The sequence below is a fragment of the Pholcus phalangioides genome, unplaced genomic scaffold (assembly GCF_987345545.1).
Source record: "Pholcus phalangioides strain wild (caught in Gottingen) unplaced genomic scaffold, Ppha-v1.0 ptg000009l_1, whole genome shotgun sequence".
Classification (NCBI taxonomy): Eukaryota; Metazoa; Arthropoda; class Arachnida; order Araneae; family Pholcidae; genus Pholcus; species Pholcus phalangioides.
The window spans coordinates 28,256,041-28,266,967 of record NW_028301602.1 but is presented as its reverse complement, the minus strand read 5'-3'; the positions used below and the strand labels follow the sequence as shown (position 1 = coordinate 28,266,967).

General features: G+C 33.9%; 1 protein-coding gene across 1 annotated transcript in view; it reads left to right on the top strand.

Annotated features, from left to right (window-relative positions):
- The first annotated feature begins 337 nt into the window (after window positions 1-337).
- Window positions 338-10,927, top strand: part of LOC149082641 (RUS family member 1) — a 21,733-nt gene continuing 11,143 nt past the window's right edge. The window contains exons 1-7 of the mRNA XM_089235909.1: window positions 338-536; window positions 2,885-2,962; window positions 4,579-4,693; window positions 7,567-7,612; window positions 8,207-8,239; window positions 9,232-9,337; window positions 9,428-9,600. Of these exons, the coding sequence (XP_089092035.1) occupies window positions 396-536; window positions 2,885-2,962; window positions 4,579-4,693; window positions 7,567-7,612; window positions 8,207-8,239; window positions 9,232-9,337; window positions 9,428-9,600 (692 nt within the window). The 5' untranslated portion in view covers window positions 338-395. The remainder of the gene's footprint in view (window positions 537-2,884; window positions 2,963-4,578; window positions 4,694-7,566; window positions 7,613-8,206; window positions 8,240-9,231; window positions 9,338-9,427; window positions 9,601-10,927) is intronic.

Genomic DNA, 10,927 nt, shown 5'->3' with positions numbered 1-10,927 from the left:
AAATGAGCATTTTTACCAATGATGAGTTAATAAAAATATGAATTAGCTGAATACTATAAAAAATATGGTTCCTTCCCAGGAAACTCGTGATGTATGGTTACGTAACTAATAAGGATTTATTTTAAATTGAATTCATTTTTTACTCTGATAAAAATCGATTTGGAATCAAGTTTATCAATTGAGATATATGAAGTAAAATTAAAATTCTTGAAAATTGAGTAGAATTTGATAATTTGGTGATTGAAATCGTAACTCGCCATTGACTGACGCATTCGTAGAGACTGTTCAGAGATGAATAAAACTTATTTTCAAGTTTTTGTTTGGCAATGCGGCAATGCACAAGTTTTGTTTACAAATAAACAGCTGGATTTTATTTTCTTCTGTCGAGCGTGAATATGAACAATTTTGAAAAATTAGCGGTGGAGAAATACGGCGACTCTTCGTCCAGGACATATGTATATGACGGCAATAATGATTCAGTTTCCATCACATCCACGAAAAATGGCAATTGGTCATCTTTCTCAAATTTCTTCAAGGTATTGGTTTCTTTAATGGTTTCCTTTAAATGTTTCTTAACCCCTTTTTTTGCCTGTTGTTCCCCCCCCCCCCGGGAACTATTTTTTGAAACAGCTGTAGTATAATCCCTTTTGGCGATTTTGGAATCGCTATACATGGAACAGCTTTGGTATAAGGGACAGGTTGGCGATTTTCGGCGACTTTTTTTTCCGGCGCCAAATATGTCAGACGGCCCGAGAAAAAGCCGCCAGACACTACGTGCGCCAGAAAAAAAAAGTCGCCAGCATAGAAAACAGTAAAAACAAATGGCATAAACAAAAATAAGCTGTGGAGTGTTTAAAAAATAAAACTGGATAAAAAAAATGAATCAGGGTTTAAATGAAACCTGGACCGTTGTGAATAAACAACGGTCCTGTTGTATAAATAAAAATATTCTATTTATTATAAATTAAAACCCGGACTCTCTTTCCGGGAATCCAGGTTCTTATAAATAATCAACGGTCCTACATGTTGTATAAATAAAAATATTCTATTTATTATAAATTAAAACCCGGACTCTCTTTCCGAGAATCCGGGTTCTTATAAATAATCAACGGTATAAAATAAATAAATAAAATAAAAAGGATGCAGGGGCATCCTGCATGTAGAAAATAATAAATATTGGAAAATATTAAAGGTACAACCTGAGGGAAAAGATATCCAAAATGATTCCAATTAATCCGACACACACACTACATCATACATACGGAAGGAAGAGAAAATATGAAGAACTATGCCAACGGTTTTTCAAAATGCCGCGGCTATTAAGTGACGTCATTTGGAAGAAAAAAAGAGAGAGGATAGAATGAGAAAAAGAGAAAACCAGTTTGAAAATGGCAGTAAAACCCGTTTGAAAGACTCGCTAGGACACTAAGAACACGGAAAAACACCAGCCAGCGCCACCGACTGGCAGAATTCTACGAACATTCTGGAACAACGACAACCCAGAAGAACAACAACAAACCAGAGCACAGCAACAATGGAAACTTATCGCCGGTAAAAAGTCGCCAATTTGGCGTGTCCCTTATACCAAAGCTGTTCCAGATATCGGGAGGTCTGTGAGCTCAAATGAGAAAAAAAACATACAATATTGTTTTTTCTTGCCATGTACTGAATATTTTGTAGAGGTCCATGGCTTTCATTTTATTGATACAGGGGGCTGGTGGACTTTCTCTTATTGGCGCGTTGGGTTCATAAAGGTTAAGAACTCCTGCACTAATGATTATTATAGTTTAGTTTTTTATAGGAAAAATAAATAGACCAGTTCCCGTTATTTCTTTTTAAAAAATAGTTTTTGATGTTTTGAACAATTTGATTGGGGGTTGTTTTTTTTTGGTGTATTTGTGGGCTATTGCCTTGGGCAACAAGGTTGAGAGGGGTGGAAATACAATAGACTTTCGCTAGTCTGCTACATATTAAACCAGGGTGTGTCATATTATCGAGAGTGTCGGATTACTGAAAGTCAATTAAAAAAGCCCATTTAAATAATATAAATATCTGCGCACAGACAGTAACATGTTTCTGTCTTCCATGCTCGAAAAAAAACTTCTGTTGCTGGATGGACCAGATTACTTCATGGCCATGTTTTTGAGAGTCTACTGTAATTGTTGGTCAAGAAAATTTAATTATAACATGAAAGGAGGCAAAATCGCCAGGCAGTAAAGCCATAAAACCACCTTTGGTCTTTTGAAGTAATAGTGCATGATATACAGGGTGGTCACAGAATAAGTTTGCGGATACAGAAGTCTCTAGCAGCTGTAAAAATCAATGAATGTGAATGAAATTGAAGATATAGGTGTTTTGAAGTATGTGATCCAGAATGAAGAGGAAAATAAAATCTCTAGCTTTCACAATTATGGTTACAGCACCAAAATTTCTGAAAATTAAAATAGCAACACGTTTTTGTGCATTGCTAAGTAATTTCTATGATGAAAAATCATGAATGGCATTGGAATGCCACACCAATGCAACACCATAAATGTGGTGCAGGAAGCAGATAAAAAGTAGATCTCACTTAGGGGTTAGTGTGCTAATCCTCAGAGGAGAACTTCTGGTGGCAGAAATGTGATATGCAGTGGTTGTTTCCACATGTTTCTTTGCCTGCATCTACCGCCAGTGTTTATGGTGCTACAGGTGTTGTTCTGTTCTAATGTCATTTATGGTTTTTTACTATGTCAGTTACTTTGAAAAATTGCCACTCACTTTAATGCCTAAAAGTGTGTGTTTCCATTATATTATATAAAATAATTTTTGTAGTAATCACAAAGTTATAACTTATCTAAAATATTGAACTTCAAGATTTTTAATGATCTTTTTTTGTGATTTTTAGACTGTTTTTTTGCCACATGGCTATCCAGATAGTGTGAGTGATGACTACCTCCAATATCAAGTGTGGGATAGTATACAGGTTAGTGATTACCGAGAAGTTTGTTCTTTTCATCACTGACATTAATTATAATAAATATGTTTAATGTGTCCTTTTTCTTTGATTGAGCAAAGAGTGACATGGGATCAATCTGCCAGAACCTATTTCCATAAAAATCAAACACGTTCAACATACAGTATATGCACGATTGCAGCTTCTCAAGAGAAAAAAAAAAGATATTGAGTTTCAAACCCAGTTTCTTTCAAATTTCCTATCCTGCTAGGAAAATCATTCATTGACACTTTTTAAATGATCATCTCGGTACACGCAGTGGCAGAAAATCAAATAATTTAACATTCAGTTTACAGCAAACCTCCTCCTAATCACAGAACATGGCCCGCCCAGTTTACAGCGAACCAGCAGTTAAATTGGCTGCACAAATATACACATTGAGCAGCTACTCAGGCACTCTTGAGTTCATTTCCAGTCCAATGAATTATAGCAGAGTAATATCAGTGGATAACATGTTTATTTCTTGGAATTGCTTGTAGAAGGGATTTAATTCTTTCTCTCCAAGTATGGAAGCTATAGTTAGTCAATACAGGGATTTTCACCTGCCCAATGCTGCTTCCAATATCCTCCATAGAAAAATGTCTGGGCTTGTTGCACAGATAACAGATGATCTGTTTTCCCTCTATTCTGGCAAATGTGTCTGGAAGCACTTTTTGTCCTTGAGAAAGAAATGTTTTTCCATTTGATCCATGTCTTCCAACTTCTTCTTACTTTGAATTTGACCACATTCAGACAAGAGCTCAGTTTCTACTTCTTTTGAAGTGAATTCTTCATCGGGTAATCCATATTTTCACCACCACATTTTCATATGTATCTAGAAGAAAGGCTATAAATTGATAAGTCTTGCTATTTTCTTGACTCTAGCAATGAATATTCCAATATGCTCTGTCTTCTCAGGTCTTATCATTATGAATTCTCTTCTCAATTCTGCTATCCTTGAACAAGATAACTACTATATAAAAGGGAAATTTTCACAGAAACCCCTGAACTTACTCTGATTACAGGATAATGAGTGATGTCACATAATTGCTAATTTACATATACTTATGGCACTTTCTAAAAATGTATATGTACTAGTTATTCCTTCAAACAAACTCACATTAAACAAATATTATCTCTAACTTGATGATAATTACACAAATTATAAGCATAAATATAATATGTATTTCATTTGAGCAAAAATATATAATTCTTTCAATCCAACAGGCACCCATCTCAGAAAGATCCCTCAATTACTTTTGCCATTTTAACAACCAGTTTGCTAACTTAACAAAAAATTAGGTATTGGTTCTACCAAACTGGCTGAATACCACCCCCTGACTACAGCAAGAAAAGGGTTAAAAATATTGTTGATGAGTGGCATTGATTCTGAAACAGCCAAAAGATTATCAAGAATGGTGAAAGATCAGGGCAACATTGGACATCATGGAGATGGCAGAAAAAAAGGCATTATGTTAAAAGTTGCAGATGTCTGAACAATATCAAAAGCCAACATAAATTAAAAAAAAAAAGAAAATCACATTGAACTTATTTTGCTATATATGTCATATGTGCAAATATTTGATGTTAGTTATTGTTATACACAGGCATTTGCAAGCAGCATCACTGGCAGTATTTCAACTCATGCAATTTTACAAGGAGCTGGTGTTGGTGACAAGAGTGCATCTGCTTTGGCTGCCACAATGACCTTTATACTCAAAGGTATGAAAATGTAGTTCCTTTCATATGTTTAACTTGAAAGAGTTGTTTAATTAAAAGTTTTTAACTATGCTTAATTATGGAGGTTTTGGTCTGGATTAAATTTTAAGGCATGTTTGGGTGTTACTTTCTATAAAGGCTAAATGAACTACTCCGTTGTTTTGTCAGGCATATAATCAACATCAGGTTCTCTGTAAAAAAAGATAGGCCATGGAATAAAACATAATGACTTTATTCTCCATGTCGAAAGCTACATCTGCATGACCTTAGCTCATTTTGTGAGGTTTGCCACACACAATTAACACAGACATATCATAGCATGATTGAATACCATAAATGAATACATAGCACTCCTCCCTCTCTTTCTTCATAAGCAAAACAAAATTACATTCTCAGCAATTTCAGATGATATAAATTAATGACCGTAATGCTAGGTATAAACCCTAATCAGGCTAAAAAAGAAAGAAATATATATATAAATGCACACGCACAAAAGGTGATTATTTGAAAAAAAGAATACAAGATAAAATTTATGCAAGAGTGAAATAGAACCTATGCAGAGGGTCGTCATAGGGGGTGCATTATATACTTTTTGTTTGAACAAGTGAGCAGCACTAACGCTTTTGTTATTTAAAAAGCTATTTTAGCTCTTTCTTCATTCTTCATATCTCGATTTTTTGCATTCATATCATTAGATTATTTATAGTAGGAATTTTGTTCCTACTATATATATACACACACACACAATTCATATTTCAAAAAAAAAAATTATGTTGCAAAGAATAAATACACAAACACTCCATACTGTAGACCTATATATTTGAATATAAATATGTTACATACATTAAAAAAACAGTCCAATTTTTTACAGGCATGCCACAAGAACGATGTCAGCGTCTTAAGACTGGAATAGTTTTTGTAGTCTGACCTGGGGGTCTCTTGAGAAGACTCTTTTAACTGTGGAACCTCAGCATTAGCTGGCAGATCTAGTTTACATGGCTCAGTTGACTCTACAGGTTGTGGTGTGTTCAGATTTCTCATTCCCAGCTGGTCTGTATGACAGACTGTAAAGCCAGATGCTATATGTTTACTCCAGACATAACTCTTCCAATGGTACTAGAAATCTCTTCCTGAACCCACTTTGGGCCACCAAACTGTGGAAATAATTTCTACACTAAATTTCATCTTTGGACTTGAACTTTGTATTCTCATTAACTGGTAGATGACTCCCAGGTTTAAGTCCAAACGACTTCGAATAATTCGATTGAACATTGCCCAGAAGACACCTTTGATTATACATTTGGCATCTGCCTACAGTGGAACAGAAACATATCCAACCATTCCTGAAAAGAATTACCTCTGGTTTTTCCATGGCATCCTTCGTTGAACATACTGCCCTTACTGCTAACCCATTCAACTGGGGATGGTATGGGGCAGTACGAACATGGGTAATACCCCACATTCATATTGTCAAAGGGTTCATATATATCAAAGGGTTCACCCTTTTACAAAGGAAATCTGATAACTCTTCACCGGTAAATGATGTTCCGTTATCATTCACAACAGTTCTTGGGAAGACAAATCTTTCAAAGATGGAATGGTGCTATGTATTCATTTATGGTATTCAATTATTCTATGATATGTTTGTATTCATCGTGTGTGGCAACACTAATAATAAATGAATACATAGCATTCACATTTTTACAGTGCAGTTTTTAAAAAACAATATAATCGAGTATGAAATGTGACAATCTCATATATTATAGCATTAAGATTGAACTTGAAACCACCATTAGAAGATTCTGTATATTCAATCCCACTTAATTGGGTAATGGCTGAATAAATACCCTGCTTATATGAATAAAGAGATGAAATTTCTCTCTCATAAAGGTAGTGCCAGCTTAAAGCATGGGCCCACCTGGGAATGGCCGGGGAGGGGGGGTCATAAAAATAAAATCTGGTTGAAATTTTCGAGAATTTGCCTGCTAGGGCCTCAGAAAAATCATTTGACCTAGATGCTCTCAAGACAGCCTTGCACAGAGGCACTGTTCTTGCTTAGAATAATATCAAATATTTTTCCCAGGTAGTGTGATAACAGTAGACAGCACACAAGCATAATTTCTCAAACTCAATAACCAGATTTTAAGGAGAATGCTGTTGCAATTCAAGGAGAAGGCCTGCTGTGTTTGAAAATCATCCTGATTTAAATTTTCAAATATTTTGATTGTTCATTTTTATGTTCAACCAGATTTGAATATTTTTCCATGTTGTTCAAAGTCATTTTCTTTCCACACAAGCTTATTTTGCAAATGAAAATAAAATACATAATATAAATAAATTTTTAATCTTATTTGGTTATCAAGAATGCTTCAAAGTTTCAAAGCTCATACATGGAACCCTGTTTTAATGACTCATATTTAAAATCTATTGCTTGTGTGGAAAAACCTTCAATTTTTTTTCTTCTTTTTTATATCTTCAAAAAATATCATAAGAATCTTCGAGGTTAAAATATAAGTAATATTATCTATGCTACGATTTTTTTTGAGAAATTTACTTCAATTTCACAATCCTTCCCTTCCCCCGAATATTCTTTATATTTAGATTATTTTTAAGCAGACTCAGAAAAAGAAATAAAAAATTTTTTTCAAGTTTTGAAAATTTAGGGATGTGTGCTCTATTTTAAAACTAGGTTTCCTGTTGTGTTTTTTTTTTATCTTTTGTACATCATTTTGATGCAACCTCTTGAAGATTGTATAAACAGGTTTCCACTGTATTTGGGGGGGGGGGGAGCAAGAATAATGCAGACATAGTGATACAGATACACACTTTCAATATTTCTTTTCATTTATGTGATCGCCTGTATCTCATTTACTCAGATGGAACTTCAATGGCAGGTAGAATCATTTTTTCATGGATGCAAGGGTGAGTCATTTTTTCCCTCTTTTCTATTTTAATTCTGAGTAATATTTTCAAAGAAGATATTTGATCATAGTGTTTTGCCACATTCAAACACACACATGAGAGCCAATGAAGTCGACACCTACAGTTTAAAGCTTACTCCAAAGTGCTTTCATACTGGCCAGATTTCCAAACTGGGATGATGGCAAAACACGGGACATTTGATGTATAAACGGCATACCAAATGTCTTATGTCTAAAATTTACTTTGGGGTAAAATTCAATTTATATTTCATATGCAGTGAAACGCCTATATAAGGATGTTCAAGAGACTGGAGAAATGTATCATTATAAAATACATGAACATAAAGAAAAGTGTATTGGAATTGAGAATAATATTGTTGTAAAGGGGATTGTCATTAAATAGAGTATAATTATACAGAATTTTCACTGTATATATATTTTTTTAATTGAGCTACTCCGTTTTCTCTTTCTTTCACAGAAATATTCTAGTGATTTTGGGTGGGGAAAGGGTTGTTAATGACAGAGGCTTCATATTTGTGTTAAATATTTAAAAAAATGTTTTTGTATTTTTTATTTTATGCATTCTCTTTTACAGCACAAAATTGGACAGAGATTGCAAAAAGTGGAGGTGAGTTCCTATGTATTGCCTGTAATATTAAATAATTTCTCAATTCTTTTGTGCGTGTGTGAAACTTATGAAATAAAAATGAGTGTATATTTAATAGTTAAATGATGCAACATTTAAATTGCTGAAGAGTTAATTGATTAATCTTTGTCTGATGAATGCTATGAAATTTCATTATTGGCCATAAATCTCCCCTTTTTTAGGGATTGATCAACTGTAACAACATGAATAGGACCAAAACTTCATAGGAGATGGGAAGGGGGTGCAACTAGCATCAAAGCTGTTTGATTATTTAGAGAAGAAAGAATGGATGAGTGTCCAAGTATATATAAACTCATAAACCTGGGCAAATATTCCCCTTGCCCATGCAGAAATCACACCCAGCTTTTTAGAGACAAAAATGTAAATAAAAAAAAGATACAAGAAATAAAAAAGTTATTTTTACTGTTTATGTGCAAGGTAAATATATAGCTCACAGTATAATTGGCATAGAACAACTATTGGCATTGCATTGCCAATAGTTGTTCTATGCCAAAAGCTTTGGCTTTTTCAAAGGGCCAGAGCTTTTGTATGTGTCAAATGAACTTTATCTTGTTCTTCCATGCTCATCAGTCAGACATTTAAGTCATAAGTAAAGGTACAATCTCATACTCAAATTTAGATGTTAAATATCATGAAAACTTAAAGATGTCTATAGTTATTATTATTTATTCACCTGGGGGTTTCTCAAATTTCCAAAAATTTACATGCTGGACACAAAATAATACATGCCTGAGAATTAATATTTTATATGCCAGCATCAGGTATGTGATAAAAAAAAACATGCCTGATGAAAAGACATGCTCATCAGATTTTTTATATGCCTTGGGCATGTCGGACAATAGATTTGTCCAGTGCGGTTACAGACATATTGCTGAGGATTTTCCAGGTTTTAATTGACACCTTTTTTTATTTCATCTTCTGGTCACTCATAAGTTGTTTTCATCTATATACAGGTTATTTGCTGACATTTTGAATGATGTTTCTCTGTTTATGGACTTGATAAGTGCACATTTTAAAGAATACTTTTTGATTATAGTGTGCATATCTGGAATATTTAAGGTAATATTTTTAAGACATAGTGTATAATTTGTTACTCTATGCATGTGTAAGTGTCAGTTATTCAAGCTCTCACACTATTTTTTTTCGCAGTCCATTGTTGGTGTTGCTGGAGGTGCCACTCGAGCAGCTTTAACTCAGCACCAGGCTCGCAATAATAACATAGCTGATGTCTCTGCTAAAGATGGCAGTCAAGAGACTTTGGTGAATCTCAGTGCCTTGTTGTGTAGCTTGATTTTCATTCCAGTTATAACACATAGCAGCAAGTAGGTAAATCAAGTGAATTTTGTTGTAGTGATTGGTGTTGAATTTTTTCTTTCAATTTCAATTAAAGTCTTAATACCAAATAATCAGTTAAATATTGTCTTTATGATGAAAAAAATTAATGGACTGAGCAATATCTATATTTTTTATGGGATTAAAAAACTTTTTGTTTTTTTCCATTATAATGTTTGATTGATCAATCCAATATAGAAATACAGTAATACCTCGGTTTTTGTTGGCTTTGGTTATCATTGATTTTTTAGTAAAATTGTCTCCGTTTTCGTCGGTTGCCTCGGGTTTCGTCGGCAAGCTCATGTGATCTTGTGGCTAATTTTCATTCTCCTGTTCAGTGTGGCATTGTTTCTCGTTGTCTCAGCATCACCTTGAACGTCTAACCAAACAATTCCATGGGTCTAAAGAAAGTTTCCAGAGACAGCAGGTCTTCAAAGAAGAAGAAGACTGCAACTTGTTTAATGATAATGTCTTGCCTCATTTTAGACAAATCTTAAAGAGGTGACAGAAACAGACCCCTTTGGACAGCCTTCTCGAGCAACATGGGTCCACTGACTCTGAAGCTGGTCCTAGTGCCAAAAGACCAAGGAGGTTAGTGACCCCAGATAGTGCCTTCATACCTAAGGTCCTTATGAAGGGGGATTCCTATTCCAAACAATATTATCTGCACCTCTTTCTCTCCCCCATCCTCCCCGTCTTCCGCATGCCAAGGAGAGTCTTTAGAAAGGTATAAAATGTAAATGCCATATTAAATGTTCATTTGTTCTTTACATTAATCATTTGTAGTCATTTTATATTAATTTCTTATTGTTTTTAGCATTACACACTATATTTATTCTCTATAAAATGTGTTTTTGGTATCATTTTGAAGTTTCTGAAACGAATTAATTAGATTTACATTGATTCATATGGAAATAATTAACTTAGCTTTCATTGGTTTTGGATTTCACCAATTGTTTTTGAACAGATTATCGACGAAAACCTAGTTGTCATTTTTTAGAAATATTGCACATTAAAGCTATATTTCATGCACTAAATGACTAATACAGTGAAATCTTGTATAAGATGCTCTGCTAACCAAGAAAATATCATTGTACAAGGATTATCGTTATATCTAGAGGTAGCAGTTTACCATTTGTATATAGATGTTTCCAAACAAGAATTGAAAAAATATTGTTGCTTAGGGATTTATCGTTATATCAAGTATTGTTGTAGCGAGGTTTCAATGTTGCAATAAAAAAAATAACAAACTGCATTTATTGACTGTTAATACAGTTTAAATACTGAATATTCATCAGTAGTAACAAAATCAAGAAT